At 45.6% G+C, this 27,868-nt stretch overlaps 1 protein-coding gene across 1 annotated transcript; it reads left to right on the forward strand.

Moving 5' to 3' along the window:
* Positions 1-191: 191 nt before the first annotated feature.
* Positions 192-27,843, forward strand: COPB2 (COPI coat complex subunit beta 2). Its single transcript, XM_004603213.2, has 22 exons — positions 192-308; positions 4,750-4,887; positions 7,497-7,583; positions 7,777-7,903; positions 9,060-9,208; positions 11,456-11,602; positions 12,525-12,624; positions 13,631-13,773; positions 14,003-14,202; positions 15,512-15,622; positions 17,908-17,996; positions 18,081-18,187; positions 19,149-19,292; positions 19,905-20,035; positions 20,293-20,500; positions 23,474-23,584; positions 24,870-25,084; positions 26,472-26,564; positions 26,656-26,836; positions 26,981-27,049; positions 27,175-27,249; positions 27,475-27,843. The coding sequence occupies exons 1-22, from the start codon at positions 306-308 to the stop codon at positions 27,583-27,585; spliced, it is 2,739 nt and encodes a 912-aa protein (XP_004603270.1). The 5' UTR covers positions 192-305; the 3' UTR covers positions 27,586-27,843.
* Positions 27,844-27,868: the final 25 nt, after the last annotated feature.

Genomic DNA, 27,868 nt, shown 5'->3' on the forward strand with positions numbered 1-27,868 from the left:
TCCTCTCGCCCCGCCGCCCCAGAGACGCGGCCCTAAAGGTCGCCGCCACACCCGAAGTGGCCAGCGTCGCCTGCTCCGCGGGCAAGGCCGCGTTGCCTAGGAAACAGGGGCGGGGCTCGCGGCAGGTCATCCCCGGCGCCGCGTCTGCGCAGGCGCTCCCGTCGTCCTGGCTTTCCCCACTCTCGCGAGAGCCACTTCCCGGAAGTTCCACGTCAGTCAGTCGGCGGGTCAGCGGGTCGGTGGGTGCTGGAGGGACTGAGTCGCCGCTAGCGAGTGAGGCCGTCCCGGCTTGGACCGACGCAGCCATGGTAAGTCCGGACCCTGCCGGAGGGAGCGGGGCGCCGTTGGCCCCGCTCAGTTTCCGGGGCCCCCTCCGAGACCGCCGCCACAGGCCTTTCGGGGGTCCCGGTCCAGTTTGCGGGTAGGGAGGGAGGAAGCGGCAGGACGCTGGGGTCCCGGGTGGCTTTTGTGCTGGGGGCTTCCTTCCTCCGCTGCGTGGGGGCGTTGGCCGGAGCCTCCGTGTTCTGCAGCAGAGGCCGCGGGGCCGGCAGGTGGAGGCCGAAAGCGCTGGACTGGGCACAGTCCTGCAGCCCCAGGACCCGCCTCAGCCCCTGTGAGGGTGACACCAGCTTGCCCCGCTGTGAAGCTTGCTACTGGCGACCCCCAAACTTTCAGCTTCGGTCGAGGCGCCGCGGAGAGTAGTAGAAGGAGCCTGAAGCGGCTGAAAAGATGCGCCGGGATCCCGGCTTTGCGTCCTCGTGGGGAGGAAGCGTTGAGCTGTTTGTGGAAACTGGCCGCTGTGCTTGCATTGCAGCTGTCCGGAGTGGCTGCACTGACCGCCAGCACCACCCCTGCAAAGCGATCGCTCTCATCCCCACCTCCAGCCCCCCAGTCGTTCGGTTTGTGTTAAGACTAGACTGGAGTGGGAGTGTCTCCTTTCGGGGGGCGGGGCCAAGGAGAGTGTTTGATATTTAAAGACTTTTTGGGGACACTAACAAAAAAACAGTTAAGACGGAGAGAAACTTCACGACCAGGGATGAGTAAATCCAACTCTTCATCTTGCTGTTCGCTTAACAAGCGGTTTTAAATGCATTTGGGCCAAGGCTCCTTGCAGCGGGGCTGAGCTACAGCAGAGGTGGCCTCCCTGCACGCCGTGGGGCCAGGCAGGGAAATGCAGAGAAGTAGGCAGTGCTTCGTGAGGTCTTGGGGGAGCCACACTTCATGATGAGTATCCCTGGGTCCCCAGGAGTCATGACACAATGCCCCAGTCTCTGGTTATGTTTTCTCATTCATTCTCCACCACCTGCTTACGTTACACCCAGGGTCCCCAAGTGGAGAGTTGCTTGGGGCTCACTCCCAAGTGGTGCTCCGGAAACTATGTGAGCTGGAGATTGAACCCAGGCCTCCTGCATGCGAAGCGTGTGTGCTGTTCTAGCCTGGTACGCCATCTCTCCGGCCCCAGAAGTGTGCAGTAGTTCCTTCTCCAACACGTTTGAAGTCACTTGTCTAAGATTGGAAACTGAATTTTCTTAGCTCAGTCATTTACCTTGTGCCCTGCATTTGCCTCCTAATCGCCAATAACTGAGAAAGTGAACTACAAATAGTGTTTAATGGAGGGACTGTGGTAATCCAGACACTATTCTAGCTGTGTAATACCGAATTTAATTCTCATAGCACTTTAGCAGTATATAATAGTAGTATCTCTCAGTTAGAGAAGTAAAAGAGACTTGCTGACATTGAAAAGGTTTGATAGTACTGAAATTTGAATCCTACCAAATTCTCTAAACCCTGATTCTTCTCTCTGTCCCAAGACTCTTATACCCAAATGTATAAGATACTGTAGAGATAGACAGTATTAGGAAGCGGTGACGTTACCTTTGAGGAACATATATCCCAGAAAGCAAGAAGAAACATGTATGCAAAGCTACTAAGAATGATCATAGTCCTAGAGGACCCCCTAGGGATGGTCCTGTCTGCCTCGGGTAATCAGACAGATCATCTGGAGCATTTACACTGAGTCCTCATGCAAACTGCATTTGGAAGAGGGGAGGCAATACCATATGGGTACCACTCTCATCTTTGTATGACATTGCCTAGAGCAGTGTCTCATTCAAACTAGTCTCTGAACTATTGCAAGAAATAATAGCAAAAACTCTTGCCTTTGGGATCTGTATGTTGGAAGTATGTAAAGATATTTTGACACATCACTCAGTCCTTTAGCCTGCTGTCCTGGAGTATCACATACTCAGTTACCAACAACTGAAACTATGTTAATGGTGAAATGTATATAATTTATGAGTCCAGTTATTAGAAGACAAGTATATGGTATGTGTTGATTTTCATAAAAGCCATGTATTCCAGGCTTATCCTAGATACTCTATGTTTTGTTGGCTCTCAGAAAAAGGGATTAAAATCAGTCATGATAAATAATGGGACAGATTCTGAAATGGTGAAATAAAAGGTTCTGCTTCGACTGTAAAGATGATAGAAAGTACTAATAGTGAGAGGACAAGAAAAGTATAATTATGGTGGAGACATTTTTGTAGTTTGGTGTAGACAAGAACCAGGAACTCTGATCTCTTCATGTGAGAGGTATAAATAATTGCTGAAAGTGAGGAATATAGGTGTAGAAGCAAGCACAGGCTTTGAAATAGCCCGTGACCCAAATCTGACAAATAAAAGGCAAATAAAGGCCTGGTAATCATTTCCTTAGCCATAGGAAATCATCTCTAATTAGCATGGGAAATCAAGCCGTCTTCATTTCGAGTGAAAAGTAATCATAAATTTCTCTCACACTCAAGATCATCATGGAAGAGCACAAAAATTAATAATGTGGCTCACAGGTAGAAGGCTGGCCTTGTGTCTGAGAGATCCTGGGCACCACAGTTGATGCCGTCCCAAAGCACTTCTGTTAGCTTACAAAGACTTCAAGAATAACACTGGGATATTCTCCGCCTCTGTGTCTCTGTGTGTCTCTGTGTGTCTCTGTCTCCTGCCGGCCCCCCTCATTTGGGTTTGTGTGTGCCTGAGCTTGAACCCAGCCCATGGTACATGATGGGACATTAATAATATGGACACAGAATTGTAATTTATTAGGTATTTCACATGTCATCACCAGATAATCTGTAAAACAGGGACTTTCAAAGTGTTGGGGAAGTCCATAGCTATTTCATGAATAAATAAAAAGACATACTTGGCCCTTTTCACTGTGCTGCTTTGTGACAATGTTGGTGTCAGAGTATCAGATGGTAAAAGTGCTGACGCTGTTATATATTCTTTATTGGGTCACAGAATTTGTAAAGCCAGTTTCACTTAATGTTTTTACAAACTTGAGCACTGACAAGTATGGCCCTGATAGAACAGTACAAATAAGTAATTTTATTACATTTTGACACTTGGGTATACATCTTTAAAATGATGAGTGCCAGAGAGATAGTACAGCAGGCTGGGTATTTGCCTTGCACAGGGCAGACCTGGGTTCAATTCCTGGAACCCCATAAGATCTCCATAGCCCACCAGAGTGATCCCTGAGTGCAGGACCAGGAGTAAACCCTGAGCACCCCTGGGTGTAGTCCCAAAACCAAAATAAAAATTAAAATAAATGATGTGATTATGTGGAAAGTATACATTAGTACTAACACATACTGTTAAGTTGTGAGCTTTATTTAAAACAAACTGATTGCTCAAACTGGATTTTTTTTCCTTTTGAGTTCACACCCAATGGTGCTCAGTACTTACTACTGACATTGGTCAGGGTCTCTCCTGGCAGGGCTTGGGGGCCTTTTGTGGTGCTGGGATGAAACCCAGGTTCTTCCCTCTCTGCCCGTTATACCATCCCTCTGGCACCTCAGAATTTTTTAAGAATATGATGTTCTCTATACAATGGAATACTATGCAGCTGTTAGAAAAAAGGAGGTCAAGAATTTTGTAGTTAAGTGGATGGGCATGAAAAGTTTCATGCTGAGTGAAATGAGTCAGAAAGAGAGAGACAGACATAGAAAGATTGCACTCATCTATGGTATATAGAATAACAGAGTGGGAGACTAACACCCAAGAACTGTAGAAATAAGTACCAGGAGGTTGACTCCATGGCTTCGAGGCTGGCCTCACGTTCCGGGGAAAGGGCAACTCAGAGAAGCGATCACCAACTACATTGTAGTCGAAGGCCATGTGGGGGAAGGGAGTTGCGGGCTGAATGAGGGCTAGAGACTGAGCACAGCGGCCACTCAACACCTTTATTGCAAACCACAACAGCTAATTAGAGAGAGAAAACAGAAGGGAATGCCTTGCCACAGTGGCAGGGTGGGGTGGGGGGGAGATGGGATTGGGGAGGGTGGGAGGGACACTGGGTTTACGGGTGGTGGAGAATGGGCACTGGTGAAGGGATGGGTTCCCAAACTTTGTATGAGGGAAGTATAAGCACAAAAGTGTATAAATCTGTAACTGTACCCTCACGGTGATTCTCTAATTAAAAATAAATAAATAAATAAATAAATAAAAAAAAGAATATGATGTTCTGAGACCAAAAATTCTGATGCTGCCACTATGGAGTTAAAATTAAAGACATTTTAAAAATATTTTTATTCCAGTGAAGAAGTAGGTGTTGTAGATTTGAAACTGTCTGCAGTTCAGCAAAGTGAAAGTAGTTGTTGTGCACCTCTATTAATACACTGTTTTCAGTGTAGATTTCACAGATATTTTATTTGGTGTAGTGTTTTAATGACTGTTTTGGTTATATTTTCTCATCAGCCTCTGAGACTTGATATCAAGAGAAAGCTGACTGCTCGGTCTGACCGTGTGAAGAGTGTAGATTTACACCCCACAGAGCCATGGATGTTGGCGAGTCTGTACAATGGAAGTGTGTGTGTTTGGAATCATGAAACACAGGTAAGAAATTTTGAGGACTTAATTAGCAGTCCTTTATTAGACTGCTTATAATGCTTATTAACTATATTATATATATATGTATACACACACACACACACACACACACACACACACACACACACACACACACACGGCTGCTCCTCACAGATGGGAGTATAAAATGAGGCCCCCATAGCCACGCAACCGGACTCTGCGCCAGGCTGTTTTCACTTGGGTTGCCCCAAAATGGAGCACATGAGAACCCTTACGCCCCAAGGGACCCAGCCCTGGCAGCTGATCTCCACTACCCAACCCCCTCCACGCTCCAGGCCACTTTCTGGACTGCACGGCTGCAAAGCAGCCACATGACACATTATAAGACACTTACTACCTATTTTTAATAATTACCACACCATATTTGATGGAGTTCAGACAGTAGGCAACAAATCATAGATCTATCTATATCTACATATCTATATCTATATGTACATGTACATACACACATATACCTCTCAGAGAGCCCAGCAAGCTACCAAGATTATCCCGCCTGCATGGGCAGAGCCTGGCAAGCTACCCGTAGTATATTTGATATGCCAAAAACAGTAATGATAGATCTCATTCCCCTGACCTTGAAAGAGCCTCCAATCATTGGCAATGATGAGTAAGGAGAGGCTGCTAAAATCTCAGGGCTAGGAGGAATAGAGACGTTACTCTATTCCTCGAGTAAATCGATGAACAACGGGATGACAGTGATGCAGTGATATACATACACACACACACACACACATATATATAGCAGAGTCTGGTACTATCTACTGAGTGCTTTCTCAGATAAATTGATACAAGTATTTTCATCAAATTGATTTCACATAGGAGAATATGCATTTTATAGATTATTTGCCTTAAATGTTTGTTTGGCTCTCTTATATCTGAATAAATATCTCATATTAGTTTTTCTTGGCCAGTCTTTTTCTTTTAAAGTACAGAACATATAATCAGCACTAATGTGTCTACTTATACAGTAATTATAATGCTAGGTTGAATTACATTCCAACCCAGCATACGAGGTTGAGTTCTTAAACTCCAGATAAAATTTACATTTGAAAAAATTCAGATAGCTTGAATATGGTGAGGAAACGAAGGTCAAAAGTAAGCGTAGGGGCTGGAGCGATAGTACAGCGGGTAGGACGTTTGCCTTGCATGCCGCCGACCCGGGTTCGATTCCCAGCATCCCATATGGTACCCCGAGCACTGCCAGGAGTAATTCCTGAGTGCAAAGCCAGGAGTAACCCCTGAGCATCGCCGAGTATGACCCAAAAAGCAAAGAAAAAAAAAAGTAAACCTAAAAACTGCATTCCTTCTTAGATCACTATAATGCTGAATTTACAAATACACACTTAGTACAGGTGAACATTTTGTTCCTTAATGCACCTGGCACCTGTACCATATATAGCCTGACATACATAGTAACTTTCCAGTGATTGTTGATCTAATGAATAACAGATACACCGTTTATCACAGTATTGCCACTTCAGGGTTTTTTTGGGGTTTTTTGGTGTTTGGTGTTTTTTTTTTTCTTTTTTAGTCATACCTGGTGATGTTCTGAGACCATATGGGATGCCAGGGATTGAATCAAGGTCATCCATGTGCAAAGCAGTACCCTACTCGATGTACTATCGCCCCCAACCCCCCATCCCACGTCAGGGTTTTTGCCCTCTGCAATCTCACATCTATATCTTGTACATTCCTTTTGCCCTGAGACAGTTTCCTCTTCCTTTGAATATGGTGTCTTCCTCTTCATTCAGATGTTTCAGTCATTTCTGATTTTGCTTCGACACATAGTCAGTGCATCTCCTCAGCCCGCATGCTTCCTTCTGTCTGTAGGCCATCCTTCTGTTTCTGTGTAACCATCCACAGTTCTGTCATTTCAGTGTAGTGGCTTAAAGCTGCATGCTCCCCCTGCCTTTCTCTGCATTAGCACCGCTGCTTCACATGACCACCCCCTGATCTGCTTTTCTCTTTCTTACGTCAGTGTCATCTGCTTCATTGTCCTCCTCTGGGCCTCTCTTACTCTTTCACAGCTATTTCATGGATGATTTTGTCTTTTTTCCTTTTTGTTCTTTTTCTTTGTTTGTTTTGCAAGGTTCTTTTAGGTGGTTTTTGGGGGAGGTAAGAGGATCAGATAGGTACAAGTCTATATCAGATAGATACAATAGGGAAGGGCCAGAGCACTGAGGATCTGGGAATTTATCTTGTGAACATTTACTTTCACATAAGTATCTTAATTTTCTGTCTGTTGAACAAAAGATGAACTATAGGTTTTTCTATTTATGTATTAAGCTTTTGTATTGTAGCTTAAGGATATTATTATACAAGTGACTTAAGTCAGTGTTTCTCAGCTGGGGACCATATGAGCCTGTGTTTCTGTCAAATTAACGGGGAGCCACACAAGACTAGGGGCAACCCTGTAAGGGGTGGGAGACATCCCAAGATGGAAACAAGGCTGGAGGGCGCCACAGGTAGGAAAAGGCTGAGAAATGCTGACCTCCATAACTGCATGGTTTAGGTATATCAGAGTCGATTTTTGGTTATTTTCCATAACTCAAACTGTATATTCTTGAATTTTAAAGACACTGGTGAAAACATTTGAAGTGTGTGACCTTCCTGTTCGCGCTGCAAAGTTTGTTGCAAGGAAGAACTGGGTTGTGACCGGAGCGGTAAGCAACTCTTTGACTTTGTTTTGGGAATTGGCTGGTGATTATGCAAATTAGTTGCTGTATTTTTATTCTGCATTTGCTCTGTTAATTAGTGCAGTGTTTTGAAGTATGGATTTATGCCTTGAGCCTATAAATACCTTCCACGCAATTTACTTCATATCAGTTCTGATGATTTGGGGGTGTCTGTTTCCAGGATGACATGCAGATCAGAGTGTTCAACTACAACACTCTGGAGAGGGTCCATATGTTCGAAGCACACTCAGACTACATCCGCTGCATCGCTGTTCACCCAACGCAGCCTTTTATTCTGACTAGCAGTGGTAAGAGATGATCCCCTTTGGTGATGTGTGTCCCGAGTAAATCATTTTCATTTAGTGAGACATGCGGTTCTTCTAGCCGCTGTTATGAGTAGATTCTAATTCCAAGGCACCTTTAAACTATTCAGCTCCATTAACATGCTATCCGTGCTGCTTGCCATTGTATTTTAATGAAATACCAACTATACTTAGGGTTTGTGTAGCAATCGCTCCTGTTCCTGTCAGGGAAGATCTGAAGGTCTAGATGCTTAAACATCTGCTCAACAGAATGCTAATGTACATGCTGATGAGGAAGCAACTGGAGAATTGCCATAGACCCTAATCAAATCTTTGTATTCAAACCAGTTAGCTTCTGGTATGATGTATCAAACAGTGCACCTCTTAGAGGGCAATTAAAACAAGTTGCATTGAATTGGCAATGGCACTTAGATTGTTTTTGAATGGTTGGGATGCCACCCCTGGAAGTGCAAGTCTATTTGATGCCGGGGAGTAAACTCAGGGTCACACACTGCAGGCCTTGTGTTTCACCACTTGACCCACTTTCCAGCCTTTTTTTTGGGGGGTGGGGGGGGCCACACTGGTGGTGCTCAGGGCTTACTCCTAGCTCTGTGCTTCAGGATCACTGCTGGTGGGCCTGAGGGGCCATGTGGAGTGCCAGGGATCAAACCCAAGTCAGCCGCATGCAAGGCAAACGCCCTGCTCACTGTACTCTCTCTGGCCCCTTCCAGCCCTTCTTGAAACATTTCTAAGTTAAACATTGAAAAGTAATTCATGACCTTTTTTTTACAAAAAAAAATCAAAAATAAACAGTGCTCTATTATAAGAGCAAGTGTTTATTCCCTGCTCTTTGCCATCATTCACAATTGAACCTAATCAGACCTGCATTACTCATGCTGAAAAACCCGCTGAGTCTTTATTAAATTCTTTCATGAAATGTTTGTAATTGCCATAAATTTCCTCTTTTGCCTCCATTCTTCTCTAGAGAGTTATTATTAGAAGGAGGATTTGGAAAAATCTATTCCATCAGATTCTATTTTTGTGTTATAGAATGTGTAAGTTTGAGGTGCACTGGCTGCCTATAGGCACAGAGACCCTTCATTTACTTCTGTGTAAAAGAAATAAAAGTTTTGATTAACTTTGAGATTTTCTTTTGACCTAGATGACATGCTTATTAAGCTCTGGGACTGGGATAAGAAATGGTCTTGCTCACAAGTGTTTGAAGGACACACCCATTACGTCATGCAGATTGTTATCAACCCCAAAGACAATAATCAGTTTGCCAGTGCATCTTTGGACAGGACCATCAAGGTAGGGTGTCAGCTCTTTGTGTCTGTCATGGTTATTGGTGAAGTAGAGTCACTTCAGATATCTTACAACTGGTTGTCCAGAAAGTTGTTCCTGTTTTGGAGGTTTCTCTGTAAAGCTCATTTTGTAGTCAAACTAGAGCTTTTCACTTTGACTGGGGATATAGTGTATTCATTTATTTATTCTATTGAATCACCATGAGATACACAGTTACAAAGTTGTTTGTGATTGGGTTTCAGTTATACAGTGTTTCAGCACCCATCCCTTCACCAGTGTACAGTTTCTCACCACCAATGTCTCTAGTTCCCTCCTGCCCCTCTCCCCCATCCCAGCCTGCCTCTATGGCAGGCACTTTTTTTCTCTTTATCTTTCCTTTTGGCATTTTGTTTTGTCCTACAGGTACTGAAAGATTGTTATGCTTATTCCTTTACCTACTTTTAGTACACAGTTCTTGTCCAGAGTGATCATTCCCAACTATTCATGTCATAGTGATACCTTCTCTATCCTAAAGCACCCCCCAACCCACCCACCTCACCACCACCACTTGTGGTAACCCATCTTTGTGGCCCTTGTTTCTACTGACCTTAGGTATTAGTCTCCTGCTGTGCTTTTGTTAAATCCCACAAATGAGTGCAGTCATTCTATGTCTGGCCCTCTCTCTGTGACTCATTTCACTCAACATTTTTCCTGGTGGCTGCTTTAGTTTTCTGTTAAATTCTATTTAGAGAAATACTCTGGCAGGGGCTGGAGTGATAGTACAGAGAGTAAGGTATTTGCCTTGCATGTGGCCAACCAGGCTTGATTCCTGACATCCCATATGGTGCCCTGAGCATCACCGTGAGTGATTGTGCAGAGCCAGAACTAAACCCTAAGCATAGCCAGGTATGACCCCCAAATAAAACAAACGAGAAAACAACCACAGGAAAATACTCTGGCAGTTTGGTGCTTTTAATGAATGTGAGTCTTTTTCCAAATGGAAGAAAATTGTACCCCTAGTGAGCCTCCGAGAACCCGGGGTAAGGAAGATACCAATATCTTCTCTGAGTTACTCTTACTTTCACCCCCTGAGTATACTGTTGACCTCTGCTGATTATGAATGTGTTTACATGCCTCCATTCTTTTTCTTACTTCTTTCCCCCTTGCTGTTTCTGTTATTGTTATAAATTTTATCTGTCAGCTTCTGATCTAAGGGTAAAGTCCAAAGGTCCTGGTGTGACACACTCATGTTCCCCACAGTAGTGCGACAAACATGAGCCCTTTCCTGTCACTCTGTACCAGTCACCTTCTCTCAAGCTGCCAGTAGCCACATACCTCATCTCACTCAGCGCTCCCTCTCCCTCTTCCTCCGGAATTCTGTTTTCCCTTTGGATGTCTTTTCCTCGGCTTTCAGGGCACCATGATTTGCTCTGAGACACTCTTTGCAGATATTCCTTTCACCTCTAGACAAAACTTGTCATCCTCCTTCCTTTCCATCCACAGCTTTTTGCTTCTATGATGGCCTTACATTAAATAATAACCAAGGTCTGTCCACATTTAGACCCCCAAATTTTGATGTTCCGCCCTTTATCCCTAACTCCATAGCCATATATTAGTATCTGATGCGTGTTATATTGAGTATAATCGTGCCTGTTTCTTTTTTTAATTACAGTACCTGTATAGATGTATATATTACTAGATACGGAGGCACTGTATATTGCAGTATTTAAACTTGATTATTGTATTAACTTTGCTTATGCTTACATCTTATATCTTATGTTTTTATTAGTACTTTAACATTAAGAAGCTATATGCCTGAATTATTAAAAGTTACATCTGAACAGATGTCTCTGTCTCAGAGTACAGGGGCCATATACTGTAAGTGGTAAACGTTTATTTATACATCTCTGTGCTCACCAATGGCCTCCTTTGTAATAAGCATCCAGGGACTATTTATAAAGTTTACCACCGGGCTATAATAACGTCTGACTGCATTTCCATGTTTTTATTCTTCTCATCTCACTCAGTCTACTTTCATTAGGTTTATGTTAAGTTTCTCATCAAAGCGTTTACTACCTTAAGATAGCATTTCTCACAATGTCACCTATGTTACTTAGAGTGTCTGTTCAAAACTTAAGTTTCATGTAATGGAAAAAAGAAAAAAAATACGTGGGTGAAAAGGTCGAGTATTCATTGGCTTCTGTCGGCCGGGCTTGGACGGGGTGTGTGTGGGCCTGGCCGAGCTGCCCCTGACCACCAGGTGCTTCCTTGAAGGTGTGGCAGCTGGGCTCGTCCTCCCCGAACTTCACACTGGAGGGACATGAGAAAGGCGTGAATTGCATCGATTACTACAGCGGTGGCGACAAGCCATACCTCATTTCAGGGGCAGATGACCGGCTTGTCAAAATATGGGATTATCAGGTACAGATATTTCAGAATCTTACTTCCTGTCTTTGTTAGAGACTTTTTACTGTCCCCTGTTGAATTTTGCTCACTGCATTGTAACTAAAGGCTTTAGTATTTGCACCTAAACTGTGGACCCAGATACTCCAGAGCAGTGAAATGAAGGGCCCGGGCGAGCTCCTCAGGCTCTGTGCTTCATGCGCCCACCCGGTCCCCGAGCACTGCTCACTCTGCTCCCACAAATGAAAGGAAACAAATGCTTGCACAGTCTATCACGGTAAAATGCCAACACCTCTACATTTCCCTTCACAGGAGAAATTATAAACTTTCAGTATTTTATTTAGAATAAATTCTTATATCCACTAGTGTCTCTTATTAGCAGGCTCTTGTTTATATTTGAAAGCTAGCAAATCAATGAGTAATGCCCTTTGGCATAGCCATGGTGCAAGCATTTGTCATGTAGACTCTCAGAAAAACAAGATATGCATTTTGTTGCTTTGCTTTTTTTAGGTATGAGATTTTGTTGAAGTTTGTTTCACTGTCCTTTCAAGATTTTCACATACACTTAAACAAGGCATAGAAAGCTAGCTTTACATAGAAACTTAATTTTAAGTTCACATTTAAATGCAGAATAAAATTATTGAAGATGTTTTATTAATTTTTGGTGAAAATATTCTAATGGAAACCAGATCTTTTAAGGTGGGCATGTTATTTTTCTTTAAGTGTGATCATCTTAAAAAAAATGTGTGATCATCTGCATTGTCTGGTTATCAAATAGTCAAAATCTGTACCATGATAATTCTATTTGAAGATTATCTGTATTGAATTCTATTTAGATTGTTTTTAATGACTATCACAAAAACTTTATCTCTGCATGGAAAAGAAAGGCTGAGTGCTTTTCTCTCATTAATAAAACGTGGTTTTTATGTCTTGATTACAGAACAAAACATGTGTGCAGACACTGGAGGGGCATGCCCAGAACGTGTCATGTGCCAGTTTTCATCCCGAATTGCCAATCATCATCACAGGCTCAGAGGACGGTAAGTTAGAGATGTGTGTTGTATTTCTTTGCTTATTGTTACTGCAGAGGTTACAAAGCCAGGTAGCACTTTGCATGTAAGTGGGGGTTTCCAGTGATACTGATTGTGTCTGTGTATGTCTGTTTGTCTTTCACACCCAGCGATATCGGGGCTTACTCTTGGCTCTGCAGTGGGGAATCACTCCTTGAGGTGCTCGGGGGACCATCTGAGATGCTAGGGATTGAACCTGGTCAGCATGTGCAAATCAAGGTGTACCATCTCTCCAGCCGGATTCTGTTATTTTCTTCAGATAACATTGGCTGTAAAGAATAAAGGGATAGGGCCGGAGTGATAGTACAGCGGGTAGTGTGTTTGCCTTGCACATGGCTGACCTGGGTTGATCCCCAGCATCCCATATGGTCCCCCAAGCACCGCCAGGAGTAATTCCTGAGTGCAGAGCTAGGAGGAAACCCTGAGCATTGCTGGGTGTGATCCAAGAAACAAAAAAAAAAAAAAAGAAGAAGAAGAAGAAGAAGAAGAAAGGGTCACCATCACCTTGATCATTTTGACATCTTCTGACTCGTGCATACGAGGACATCCAGGAGTCCTAGTGAATAACTGAAAGCGCCGGTGCTTTGGAATCTTATGTCTGGGGTCTTACAGCCACTTCCGGGATTTTGTGCTTTGGGAAAATGATGAAATGGAAACATACATACCTCCCAAGCTCCTAGGATTTTAGCAAAAGGGTGGGAGAAAGTTTTACATCTGAAGCACAGAGGCACCGAACCTAGGAAATCCTATTCCTCTTCTATGTTTAGAATTAATATTTCTCAATTTTAGTTTCTTACAGATTTTAATATCATTAACGTCCATTGCTTTGTATTGTTACTTATGGACTTTTTTTTTTTTTAATTAAGCCAGGAAGTGTTTTTTGTTTGTATATATAAAGATTTCTTGCGGCTGGTTCACCTGGCACATTCTGTTGGATGTTAGATCAATAAGGCAGTATCCATACTGTTTCTTGCAGGAACCGTGCGCATTTGGCATTCCAGCACATACCGTCTGGAGAGCACGTTGAACTACGGGATGGAGAGGGTGTGGTGTGTGGCCAGTCTGCGGGGATCTAACAACGTTGCTTTGGGCTATGATGAAGGGAGCATCATCGTGAAGGTACTCTCCAGCTAGACTCCTCTCTGGCTCGCTGGCCGTAGGCCAAGGCGTTTACCTTGCATGGGGTGAGGCATGTTGCAAGTCTTCGGCTGTAATTAAAGTGCACTTCTTACATTGAGCCCTGAAGAAGGGGCCCTCACTAAATGAACAGAGCCCCTGTTAAAATAGACCTTGTTTGTCTCATTGTGCTTCTGTTTCTGCTGCTAAGAGCCATTTGTCGTTCTTCCAGCTTGGTCGGGAGGAGCCTGCCATGTCCATGGACGCCAACGGGAAGATCATTTGGGCCAAACATTCCGAGGTCCAGCAGGCCAACCTGAAAGCAATGGGCGATGCTGAGATTAAAGATGGGGAGAGATTGCCGCTGGCCGTGAAGGACATGGGCAGTTGTGAAATATACCCTCAGACTATCCAGCACAATCCGAACGGGCGGTAAGCTGTTGCCACGTCTCTCCCCACGCCTCGGAGTGCATGTGTGCGCATGTCTATGTTTGTGTGTGTGTGTGTCTGCATGCGTGTGTGTGTCTGTGTGTCTGTCTCTGTGTATTTGTGTGTGCGTGTGTGCACTTGTGTGTGTGTCTGTGTGTGTCTGTATGTCTCTGTGTGGGTGTACATCCACCCCCACCTCTGGTGGGCGCCCCCTGCTCATGTGCCCAGGCTTTCAGTCGCCTCACTCAGCCGTGGGCCGCCACAGCAGCCGTGTGGGTTGCAGCGAAAGTTCATTAGCCTCTCTGGTCCAGTCCAGGGAGAAGTTTTGATTTTTTTTTTTAATTTTCAATTCATCTTTGGTCTGTAAGTGTGTCTTAAGGCTCCTTTGAGCTCAGGATCTTTCCTTACCGGAAGGCTTAGTGGTCAAGGCTTCCTAAATGCTTTCGGACTTTAACAAACACTGACTCTGAGGCTGTGAGTCCTCTGGAGTTAGTAACAATTTGGCTTCTTATTTATAATGTGAACCGTCAGTTCATTTTGCTCTTAAGATTTCACATGTGCCAAGCATCATGTGAGAGAAGAGTTTTTACACGTGATGAATTTTAACAAACTATGAAGCTTTAAACATTATTTTACATTTGATCTGGGCATTTTATAATGCTGCCCTGAGTTTTGAAAGAGACAAAGTATTCAAACCAAGTCTTCTGTTCAGTAAATAGTGTCTATAACTATTTGTAATATAATGTTCTCATGAAGCTAAGAGTTCATATTATATAAGAGTATATTAGCTTTATACTTTTTCCTTAATATAATAAAACATATCCCCCCCAAGTTTTGTGTTTTTGCCTTAGGCAAATGTAATAACAGCCAATCATAGCATTCTAAATTAGAACTTTAAAGAGAGTTTTATGTTGAGAAAATGTGGCTATGCTGCATTCTGTGTTTGCTCATTATTAGATAAGTAACAGCCATTAAAAACAAGGATAAGCTATGAATATTTGAATGGCTGGTTTTTAAATGAAGATAATCTTACAACAAGCTGTGCCTTCTGGTGGTGGAAATGAGTAAAGGACTGAAGGTCTTGGCACCCAACAAATGCCAAAGGAATTAATTGGCCTAGGGACGTGGGGTGGAATATTTCTGTCTAGCTCTGTAGTCAAAGAAATGTATAAGTGAAAGATGAAGCTTCCAGCAGTCAACCGATAAAACGTTTGTTACTGGAGCATTTTACCCTGAAGCTGAACCTTTGCTTCTTAGCCTGCCCATGTTATTGGTCTCTCTGCTCTTCCCTCCCTGGCGTCTGGGTTTCCAGGTTTGTCGTGGTGTGTGGTGACGGCGAGTATATCATCTACACGGCAATGGCGTTGCGAAACAAGAGCTTCGGGTCAGCCCAGGAGTTTGCCTGGGCCCACGATTCTTCTGAGTAAGTGGCAGTGCTGGCTGCGATTCTTGCCGGCCCGATTGCCGGGGCATATATGTGTGCTGCCGTGTTCGGGAGCTCGGGGGGTTCAGCCCGGACTGTGCTTCTCCGTGGCCAGGGGCAGTCCCCAGGAGAGCTGCTGGCGGGAGGAGGAGGGGCAGAGCTGCCGTCTGCGCCCTCGCTGTGTCCAGTCTTGAGCTGGCTCGCTCGGGCAGGCAGGGCAGTCTCGCTGTTCCCCGATGAACCCTGAGGCCAGGCCTGGTGCTCGGGCTCGGGGCTAAGCACGTCCCAAGTCATGTCCCAAGAGGCTCTGCCTGGGACCTGGCCCCAGGGAGGCTCTCTCCACTCGGGAGAGCCGCCGTGTCCTGATGACATCTTGATGAGAACTTTATGGAGTCTTTAAAACCATAGTTTCCGGGGCCAGAGAGATGGTCCAGGAGATGTGCGGCCAATCCCGGTTGTATCCCTGTGGCCCTGCAGAGGGATTACCCTGCACACAACCCGGAGTGGCCCCTGGTGTTGGCGGGGGACCTCGACCCCTCTCCTTGCCCCAGGAAAGAAACGGACTTGTTTTCCAACCTGGCATTCATCACCCGTGTTCTTACAAAGCCAGTTTCTGTTGAAATTCATAATGTTTATCAAATAGTCTCATAAAACAGGAGATTGTATAGCTCAGAATTAATATACTGATTCCCATCTGGCTCCTGCTTTACATTCCATCTTGTTGCTGGCAATATGCATCAGGGTTTTGATCTTTTTCAGATCACGCATTGAATTGCATATTCGCGTTTAGGCAGACTCGGAAGGTAGTGCAGGGGTTAAGGCGCTTGCCCTGTGTGTGGCCAATCCCAGTTTGATCTCCAGGACCCCACGTGTCCCTTAACACTCCCAGGAGTGATCTGAGGATCGCCAGGTGTGACCCAGCCCAAAAGCAAGAAACATATTTACAGTTTTCTTAGTATTCGCCATGTTTTGTCTCTACTCTCAGCCATGGTTACTGGGTTCTCAGTGTTTTATAAGATGTTGGACTTTATTTTCCTTACAAAATGATTTCACTGAGAAGTCAGAAATTATTTTGATCTTTTCCTACATACATGCAATTTTGTGTATGAAAACAGGTAGAGGTACACAAACATATTTGGCCTCTGGACCCCATTTTCTGAGCTATTTACTCAGCACCCCAAAATCTACCTTCTATCATGGAGCAAATAGAAAGCGCCCCTCCACCCGGGGTCCGAGCACCCTACTGCCCTTCTGCCTCATCCCAGGGGACCCCCGTGCCCCGCCCCTGCTCCCCCAGCAGGTGTCTCCCGCTTCGGCGGGCACTTGTAAAGGTCCTCCGGCCATCCGCGCAGTGTCCTGGCTCGTGAGCGGCCTCCCCGCTTCAGTGCCCCTGAACCTCTCAGCTGGCGCCCTCCCTCCTGCTTACCCAGCCAGGGCCCCTTCAGTGTCTTTTAGAGCAAAACCCCTGTCGGTCAGTTTCTCAGATGCTCTCAGGCCCAGCGGCAGCCACAGCCCCTGTCATCAAGGCCTGGTCAGACCCGGTCCCCTGAGTTGTCGCCCAGTGGGATTGATGAGTGAGTCACTTTCAAAAGGTTTTACTTTAAAGTCACGTTTATTAAGAGCTGATTTATCAAAGTAAGTGCTCTCTTTTGGGTATATATAATGAACCTGGACAGGTGAGATGATCTCTACCCACCTGCTAGGTGGAATATGGAACCTCTTATCACATTCCCCAGCTTCCGGCAGTCTCGTTCTTGCTCTGGCTCCCAGGAAACTCGAATCTCTTGCCAGCATGTTGAAGTCAACATCTTTACTTTCATGTAAAAAGACGTGCACCAGCACAGGCTCTTCATTCTGGCCTCTTTTGCCCTACATAGTGTTTTTGAGATTCATCCTTATTTGGTTCCATTTTTTACCCGATGGTGTTCTTTTGTATGAATATATCAGTTGATATAATCGTTTACATTAGGCATTGGTAGGCATTGGTTCCTTCGGTCCTTTTTAGTTTTTTTGTTTGTTTGTTTTTGTTTTGGGTTTGTTTTTGCTTTTTAGTTCTTCAAATAGTTTGTAAGCCCAAGTAATTTGTGTAGTACTGTCAGCACCATTCATCATTTTTCTAGCTGTAAGGTGCTCACAAAGGCTTTGAGGTGAAAATACTGAATTTTGAAATATTATATTTTTACATAATTCACTACTGAAATGCATTTGGAAATATTTGTAACTTCATGTTTAGTTATGATTTGGTATCTAATATGCTGTGTTTTTCTTCTTTTTTTGCCCCCCAGATATGCAATTAGAGAGAGCAGCAGTGTGGTCAAAATTTTTAAGAACTTTAAGGAAAAAAAATCATTTAAACCCGATTTCGGAGCAGAAAGTGAGTGCTCTTTCTACACACACATGTTCAAAACTGTGTAATGGTCTGGAGCATCTCATCAGAAATGTCTCTTGTTCTCTGTAGGTATCTATGGAGGCTTCCTGTTGGGAGTCAGGTCTGTGAATGGCTTGGCCTTCTATGACTGGGACAATACAGAGCTTATCCGCAGGATTGAAATTCAGCCCAAACACGTGAGTCTCTTCCGATATTATTGTAACATCTGTGCTGGTGAGAGCACTGGCTCCATTGAGTTAGACCCAGTGCCATGTACCTGGGGATTGTTTAGACAGAATTGTGCTATTTGAGTGAGACAGATGAACATTTTGAAAAGTTAAAAAATTCATACAAACTTTTATACAAATGCCTATTCATACTGAGATGACTTTTGATTCTGAAATGAAAGAATGAAAGACTTGAAAATGGAAGAAAGCTTGCTTTGAAGTCAGAGAGCTCTTGACCTGTAGGGCCTGAGAAGTTCTCTGCTTTGAGACGCCCTTTCGTATCCTACCTGCTACTGGCTGGTAAACCCGTTCCAGTGGCAGAGTTTCCTATCATCAGAGCTGCCTGCTACGTTACAGCTCTCATCATCAGGAAATCCTGTTTGGAGAGGGGTCCACCTTTCTTGTTCCTGGTTCTGTTTTCTAAAACGCTTCTTCTCACTGAGGACATGGTGCTCTCCATGGAGCAAAAACTGCTTCCTGAGAGATGCAGAACCATCGGTGTTCACGTGAAGCGTGGATAATTCTTCACAATACTCAGGGCCTGTGTATACGCAGTATAAGTGTGCAAATTTAGGTAGTATCTCTGGTATTAAAATTTCACAGGGGAAGGGGATTACAAAAGACAATACAGACTTGGCGATACCGGAAACGCCGAGAGCAGTGGGGACCAGGCGGCTGCTGTGAGAGCCAGGCCCTGTGTTGCCGACGGCTCTCCTCCCTTGCTCCCTAGCTGGGGCTCTCCATGTCCAGGACTCCACTCCCAGCCCCGCCCTAAGTGCAGGCATATATGCACTGCACAGGTCTGTTAAGTGATACTGATCATCTTAATATAAGAAGATAAATCTTCTCAGGAACAAAGCCAAGTGCAGTTTGTCAGAGCCGCTCAGAAATCCGGAATCATTTGTCTCTGTTTTTGTTTGTCATGTTGCAGATTTTCTGGTCGGACTCTGGAGAGCTGGTCTGTATTGCCACCGAGGAGTCATTTTTTATCCTTAAGTATCTGTCGGAGAAAGTCTTGGCGGCACAGGAGAGCCACGAGGGAGTCACGGAAGATGGCATTGAAGATGCCTTTGAGGTAATTGCAGCAGCACGAGTTTCCCTTTGTGCTCCAGTGATGTATGTGCGTGTCACAGCGCTTCACCCCTGTCCACATCAGAAGTTAGGTTTGGGAAAACACAGAATTTAAGGGGTTCCAGTGAAACATGACCTTGGAAAACTTGGCTCAGAGACTGGAGTCTAAAAGTATTTGTGTTGAAAAGAAGTGTGTGCTTTGGTGTGCGGAAATCTTTGGGTAACTCTTAGTGAAGAGATTTAAGCGTTTTTGCCTGAATGACTTGCTTTGGGTCCCAGATGAGGAAGATACTCAGCAGTGGAATGTCCAGGAAGACTTTATAAAACACATCTATCCATTCAGAGTGAAGCTTAGCACTTAAATGACATTTTTGACATAATGGTGACATTTGATATTCCAAGTAATCCTTCCAGGAATATGCTCTTAAGTGAAGAACAAAGACAGACGTTCCACGGAAAGATTTTCTTTCTGGGACTTTGTCTCGCGCTGTGCGCTGGCCTTCACTCTGTGTTCTCCGCTCTTCCATGTCACCCCCAGCTGAATTCGGGTTTCTGTTACTGGTGGGATTTCTCATGCAGAATGAGGCAGCCCTGGGTCTTTATTTCCCTGCTGCAGGTTCTCGGTGAGATTCAGGAGATTGTGAAAACGGGACTGTGGGTAGGTGACTGCTTCATTTACACAAGCTCCGTGAACAGACTCAATTACTATGTCGGAGGAGAGATCGTCACCATCGCCCACCTGGACAGGTAGTGTAGCTTGGGCATCATTGTGTTTTTACCTTAAGGGTACACTTAAAAGGACAAACCTGTCACTGGCCGGTGGCAGTGGTGCCCCTGCTGTTCCGTGTTTTCATAGCTTCTCACCTGCCCACCAGATTGCATCAGCCAGGTGGACACAAATGTTCTGATCCAGAGGCGAGAGCATTGAGGAGGGTGGGAGCAGGGAGGGAGGGAGGGAGCGCCAGCATGCCTATCTCTGGAGCTGGGTGCCTTCTCTCCTGCAGGACAATGTACTTGCTGGGCTACATCCCTAAAGACAACAGGCTGTACCTGGGGGATAAAGAGCTGAACATCGTCAGCTACTCGCTGCTGGTTTCCGTCCTGGAGTACCAGACGGCCGTGATGCGGCGGGACTTCAGCATGGCCGACAAGGTCCTGCCCACCATCCCCAAGGAGCAGAGGACCCGGGTGGCACACTTCCTGGAAAAGCAGGTGAGAGGGGGTTGATGGGGTTTTCCTTTTTTGGGTGGGGTCACTCTGCGTTTGGGGGCTTCCTGGGCGATGCTGGCAATCTCTCCTCCAACATAGTGATTGAGTCTGTTCACGGAGCGTGTGTAAAGGAAGCAGTCACCTTTCCCCAAGTATCTTGGTTCATTTCTCTTCCACTTCTCCAGCCTTTTTTGAAAATTCCTTGCAGTGTATTGCATCTGCCTCGGCTTCTCCCCCCGGACTGCCATGCCCTTGGCATCCGTGTTGGGCGTCTTTGGCCCGCTCTCGGGTTGGAGCCATTGTTTCCTTTGACCCCATAACTTCTTTCCTGGCTTAGCCCCTTGTTTGGCTGGAGTGTTTCCTTTTGTGGTTTTCAGAGAAAAGGGTTATTTATGGATAGGAAATTTTTCATGACTTTGATGATCTGAATGTGACCCTCTTCTACCTTCAGAGCATAACTGGCTAAGCAGGTATAGAAAACGAGGCTAGAGCTAATTTTCCGTCTGTTTTGAAGGCATTGCTCTATTCTAACTTCTAATAACTGTTGACATTTAAAGACTTACGTTGAGATTCTTGGTGCCCGATCTGTTTTTCCCTCTCAATATTTTTTTTTTTTCTTTTTGGGTCACACCCGACGATGCACAGGGGTTACTCCTGGTTCTACACTCAGGAATTACTCCTGGCGGTGCTCAGGGGACCATAAGGGATGCTGGAATTCGAACCCGGGTTGGCCGCGTGAAAGGCAAACGCCCTACCCACTGTGCTATCACTCTAGCCCCTCAATATTTTTTTTTGGATCTTGTCCTTTGTTCTGAAATGTCATCCTGGTGGCGGGTCTTGATAGGGACCAGTTGTTTTTTATAGCTCTGGGTATAGGATGAAATCTTTTAATTGGCCGCTCACTTCTGAGAGATTTTCCCGAATCATCTCAGATGATTTCCTGCCTTTGTTACCGTATTTTCTCATTATAGAAGTGTTCTTCAAAGTTGAACCTCTTGCACTGGTTTTCTCATTTTTGTTCTTCTCGGGGCTTTCAAGTTTCTCTTAGGAGATGAGTGTCCCCAGGATATGGACAGTAGTTTTCTATTTTCATTGCAAGTTCTTTTCTTCCTACCTGGTCCTCTTCCTTCATTGCTGTGGCTGATTGATTTAGAGCTCGGTTTGGCTACTAGATGTTCCCTCAGGTGGACACTCACTCAGGAGGGCATCTGAGATGAAGTCCTGAGTTTGGGGTCAGCCCCAGCAGGTAGTGAGCACAGCATGGGCCGTGGCATGTTATCTGCTCATTGACTGGGCTTCCCCGGCCCTTGACGGTATGATGTGCCGTGCTGGCTGGCACAGTGACCTCATGGACACTGTTAGTATTCTTTCCTTCCCCTTTGCCAGGCGAGTTCAGAAAGCTCCCCTGTCACCTCATTGGCCGTGTGAAGTGCTGACTGTCCATCCTCCGAGTCCTCTCTTCATTTCCTGTTTCCCTTTTGAAGCTCAGAACTCCGTGCACGTGTGCAGCATCGCCCAATGAGAGACGCCCTCGCTGTCCTCTTGGGCCCAGGGCCTGTCCTTGTGTGTGGGGCGAGGCGCGGGAGCTGGGGGCTCTGACCGCTGCTTAGAGGCGCATCAGCCATTGTCCGTGTTTGTGACAGCACTGCAGCCTGGGGACTCGGCAGGAACCAGGTGACTTCGGGGCCTGCTTCCTTCCTGGCTCACGATTGATTAGTTTTCCCCTGTCATTTGAATGGATTGTCAATACTTCTCAGACTTTCAGATTTTCAAAATCTTGCTGCTGATGCCTCCTATGCCTGCCCGCATCTTAAAATCAAGACAGCGAAAGCCTTGGTGCCACCTGAGGGGGCCGAGGAGGAAAGCAGCTCGGCTTCATCTGCTCGACCGTCACCTGCGCCTGCCGTCCCGGCCGCTCCCGGGTTTTCGGTGTCTGCTTCAGTGCAGGTTCTTGAGAATGTGTTTCCATAGCACACTTAGATACCCAGAAGGGCAGTTTGCATGATTAAATCATGTTAAACATCACCTTCACCCTCCTGAAGATCCAGCCAGTGGAACTCAGCGGTCCAGGTTCTCCGTGCCGAGCATCCCCCCTCGGGCAGAAGACGCTCCTGCATCTGACCTTCCTATGCAGCTCATGTGCCGGAGGGCAGCCCCCGCCCCAGTGCTGCCAGTCTCCCTGGGGCAGCTGCCTTGCAATGACAGCAGTTGTTCCTGGTGATTGAGTTTTGCATCTCCTGCCTCTGCTGAGACAATAAAGGCAGAGAATTGTCACCCAGTGTCTGGGCCAAGTGACCTAGGGCTGCCAGGAGAGCCTTCACCCTGACTTAACCCTGGGGCCTGGGCTTGGTGACCTCCGCGGCCCTGCTTAGTGAGCCTGTTTGTTAGCTGTGGGGTCACCTCTCGGTGCTGGGACAGGGTTTCTGGTGGCAGCGACAGGACCCAGCACCTCACACCATGTGCTTTGTCCCAGGAGCCTCCTCCCTGACCCCGTGCCTCTGGTCCATGAAACAGTTCTTGCTTAGCTCCTGTTCTATTTCTTGTTCAAGCTTACCAGCGTCCTTTCCCTTTGGACACTCTGTTTTCCCATTTCTAATTACTCATTAATTTTATCTAGCATTGGTCATCTTGTGCTCATTAGAAAGCGACAGGGTGCACAGTCGTATCCATGAGATTTGTTCTTAGCAGCTAACAACCCTTTTTATTTTTCTGTTTTCTCATTAGAGCGTATTTACTTGGGTCACTTTTGTTCGATTTAACACATTGATGCAGGCACTGCAATTAGTGGTAATTAAGCCGCTGCTGAGTGTGAGCCACAGGTGGCGTGTGGTGGCGTCGGTGGCCAGGTTTCAGTTTGAGAAGGAAGTGGATGCTTTGCCATGTGCATGTGTGCATTATGTAGCAACATATATGTTTGCACTCTCCTGCTTGTACTCATACACACTTAGAGGTGCATATATGTTTTTTTCTTTTTAGGGCTTCAAGCAGCAAGCTCTTACAGTATCTACAGATCCTGAGCATCGCTTTGAACTTGCTCTTCAACTTAGAGAACTGAAAATTGCATACCAGTTAGCCGTGGAAGCCGAGGTATGTAGTAATATACAAATTTTCGTCACTGATAGAAAGGTCTTTAGTACCTCTGTCTGTGTAGTATAACTTGTGTTATTGTAGTTTTCTGAAATGGAAATGGACTCATCTAGTGATTGCCTTTTTTTTTCCTCTTTTTTTTGGCTGAATTCAGATAAGGCTTTATTTAGGGAAGGGAAAGAGGGGACAAGAATGCAGGGAGGCTCCCAGATTGTGGGGAGTCTCCTAAGGAGGATTCCCTCCTCTCTCTTCTCTTTCTAAAGATGCATTATGCCAATCACTGCATAAATAAAAATAGATTATAGTGGAGCACTGGTTAGTAGTTTCATCTCTTACATGAGTCTTGGCAGAGAAGGAAAGGTAGAAGACGTTAGTTACTCAGTCCCAGAGTGCAGACAGCTGTCACCCGTCCATGTCCCAGACCTGATCCTGGCCATACAGATTCACTGTCACTGTCACTGTCATCCCGTTGCTCATCGATTTGTTTGAGCGGGTACCAGTAACATCTCTCATTGTGAGACTTATTGTTACTGTTTTTGGCATATCCAATATGCCACAGGTAGCTTGCCAGGCTCTGCCATGCGGGCGTGATACTTTCAGTAGCTTGCCGGGCTCTCCGAGAGGGACGGAGGAATCGAACATGGGTTGGCCACGTGAAAGGCGAACGCCTTACCGCTGTGCTATCGCTCCAGCCCAGCCATACAGATTAATGAGAGTTTTTATGGATCTTTGGGTTCTGAGGACTCACAAGTATAATTTCAGTTGAGCAAGTCTGACAAACTCATTTCAGATGTATAGATAAATTTTAACTATGTTAAGATCCACATTGTGTAACATTTGATTTTTGAGAAGCTATGACAGATAATTGTTAAAGACTTACGGATATAAGCAGTGTTCTCTTTTCAAAAATGGTATTAAATTACTCATTAAAATAACTGCCATATAATTCAGTTTATATTGCTTTAAAACTCCTAGATGGCTTTACTTTTATTTTCAGTGCTGCATAATTACAAAATAAAAATAAAATAGATGGGTCGATTATTCATGCACCATTAACATTGTATATTTGATTTTGTATTTGTGAATAATTCCATTTCCTCATATATTTTCATCAATCAAAATCGTTCTTATTTTGATTGATGAAACCAATTTAAGAGGCATGTAGCTCGAGATACAGAAATATCTATTAGCTGCCTGGTAACGCTCAGGTTAACAGACTGAAGTTGACGCTGGAAATGCAGACGTTGACTTCAAGGGCTTTTAACTGGGCCGTGCGTCTTCTCAGTCGGAGCAGAAGTGGAAGCAGCTCGCGGAACTCGCCATCAGTAAGTGTCAGTTCGGCCTGGCCCAGGAGTGCCTCCACCACGCACAGGACTACGGGGGTCTGCTGCTGCTGGCCACTGCTTCCGGAAATGCCAATATGGTGAACAAGCTGGCCGAGGGCGCGGAGAGGGATGGCAAGAATAACGTGGCCTTCATGAGCTACTTCTTACAGGGCAAGTAAGTGTGCACCTGGGCGCCAAGTGGGGTGTGCGTGAACCAAGAGCAGAGTTTGCCCCTGCCTGAGGCATGGGGGGAGGGGAGCCCGAGGAGGACAGGTCTCAGGTCCTCGCTGCCCCCGGCTGCTGGCGGGCACCTTTGGGGCATGCTCAGCACGCAGCCTGTGTGAGGAAGCTCTGCCACTTCCTGCCTGAGCCTTTCACTGGACAGCTCGGGCGACTCCTGAGCTGCTCCCTTTGGTACCTGAATGGCGGGTGATTTTACCCAGGTGGGGCTCTTCTCATTTGCTCATGGTACGAGGGAAGTGAGGGTGCCAGTTCTTGTAGATTTGGATCCCACTATAAAGCATAAAAGTTCTCTTTTTAAGTCTAGCAGTTCGTGTAAGCCAAATCAACATTACCTGACCATATTATGAAATTAACCTTTACTGCAGACATCCCAGTCATTTATTTATATGTGTATATATGTTTTAGGATAGGCCTGTGATTCCTTATCCATAGTCAAAAATCCAAAGATCTCTTTGGATGGGGGAGGTGATGTAGACCCGGAATTGCTCAAGGCTTACTCCGGGCGGTGCCAGGGACTGAACCAAAGTCAGTCTTGTGCCAGGCAAGTCCCTTAATTCCCTGTACTATCTCTCTCTCCAGCCCCCAAATCCTAAAAAAGTTATGAAGCATTTTTTGTTTAAAAAAAGAAAAGTATTCCAAATGACATAAACTCATTTTTGATAGCAAACATGACCTTAATTCTGAAGTACTATTATGAATTGCATTTGTGCCACTAGGAGTGCCTTTTTACTGCATTTAGAAGTATTAATGTATTATTACAAAATATTAACCCTTCTGCTTATTTCATGCTGAAGATGTCGGAGATAGATTATAATAGTACCTTAAAAAAAAGATCAAAAATCCTGAATTCTAAAACACACTGTCCACTTTATACAACACAGAGAAAGTAGGAACTTAAAAGCAAAAAAATACATGAGTGTTTTGCTGCTGGCACTGCTGGTCTCAGACTGCCCTGGACAGGCGTGCTGGTGACCGTGCAGTGTCCCCACTTAGGAAACGCTCATGCCCCCAGGTCGCCTGCAGCCTGCAGACACTTGTCTGTAGCCTCAGTTGATCCTGAAAAGCCTTATTAGAGTCTTCCTGGGAATTGTTAAAGCAAACGAAGGTGACTGGAAGTGCTCTCTGCGCTGTCTCCTCCCTACCCCTGGTCAGGAAACACAAGGGCGGGTGATGACAGGTTAATGGCTCAGTGACAGGAATGAGGTGGGTGGGCACGGGGAGCCACGCTGACTTAGCCACACTGAATCCACCTTTTGTGTGTGCATAAGTGCGACTCGTACAGCGCTTCTTCCGGGTAACGGTGTCTTTTTCATCCTCAGGCTTGATGCTTGCCTGGAGCTCTTGATTAGAACTGGACGCTTGCCCGAGGCGGCCTTCCTGGCCCGGACTTACTTACCCAGTCAGGTGTCAAGGTGGGCTTTGTTTCAGTTGTACAAAGAAATGGCTCGGCCAGAAGCAGAGCACGTGGACTCACTCCCCCTCCGGCCCCTTGGTCTCTAACAGGGTGGTGAAACTCTGGAGAGAAAGCCTCGCCAAAGTGAACCAGAAAGCAGCAGAGTCCCTGGCTGACCCAACGGAGTATGAAAACCTCTTCCCCGGGCTGAAAGAGGCCTTCGTGGTGGAGGAGTGGGTGAAGGAGACACACGCCGATCTGCTGCCTGCCAGGCAGTACCCGCTGGTCACGGTGAGTAGCTCGGGCCAGCCGTGACGGCAGGAGCTGGGGGTGGGCAAGGCACCTCCCCCCAGATTTGAGGTAACGGTGTAGGAGCTACGGTGTGGGATCTGGGCCAGATCAGACTCTTGCATCATGACTTTTTCCCTCTGGCAGCCCAATGAAGAGAGAAATGTCATGGAAGAGGCAAAAGGCTTTCAGCCGTCCAGGCCTGCAGCTCAACAGGTCAGTAGACAGCAAGCGCCCACCTCGGGGTTCAGTCCCAAGTACCCTCTTTCCGAATCCTGACCGTGCTTCTCTCGGGGGTACTGGAGGGGAGTGCTCATCACTACCTTTACTTGGGCTTTCAGGAACCTGAAGAGAAACCTGCTTCTTCCAACCCTGTCATCATCCAGTCCTCGAACAAGGCCAGCAAAGAAGAAGAGGTACAGATCTCACAGCCTCCCTTGCCATCAGAAGTCCAGGCCCTCCCCAGGAATGTCCAGGGACGGGCAAGCGTCACATTCTAAGTGACGGCTTCAGTTTCAGAGTGAGGGCTGTGAAATGGATGGTTTTAGTGTTACTGGATTCTTAGGTTTCAGTTCTCTCTGCAGCATGGAACAACCTCTACCACAGTACTAGATAACTCACCTTCTTCCTTTGCTTTGCAGAACTTACTGGAACTGGAAATAGATTTGACTAACTTGGACTTGGACAATATTGACACAACCGATATCAACCTGGATGAAGGTATTTTGGATGAAGATATGTTGGATGACTGAAAGTAATCTATCCCACTAATGCATCGAACAGGCCATTGCGGGCAGGAATTGATCGTCACACCAACCACAGTGCTTTGGACTTTGAGAAACTCCTTAAATTTTTATATGTGAACAAACAGTTCAGGCCATTGGGAGCACAGTGCCCGTGGAAGGAGTTCATGTGTTTCCAAATCACTGTTTCCTTGTTAACCAAAGCACACGTGGGCTTTGATTTTTTTTCATACTGTCATTAAACTATATCTCATAAATTATTTTGAATTAATGGAGATTCTTATGCTTTCTG

This window comes from Sorex araneus, chromosome 2 (assembly GCF_027595985.1).
Source record: "Sorex araneus isolate mSorAra2 chromosome 2, mSorAra2.pri, whole genome shotgun sequence".
Taxonomy (NCBI): Eukaryota; Metazoa; Chordata; class Mammalia; order Eulipotyphla; family Soricidae; genus Sorex; species Sorex araneus.

Bases quoted from the DNA above. Each gene is read 5' to 3' on its own strand.
- COPB2 (XM_004603213.2), top strand. The intron at 12,625-13,630 runs GTAAGTTAGAGA...TGTTTCTTGCAG, and splicing joins CATCACAGGCTCAGAGGACG to GAACCGTGCGCATTTGGCAT. The intron at 17,997-18,080 runs GTGAGTGCTCTT...TGTTCTCTGTAG, and splicing joins ACCCGATTTCGGAGCAGAAA to GTATCTATGGAGGCTTCCTG.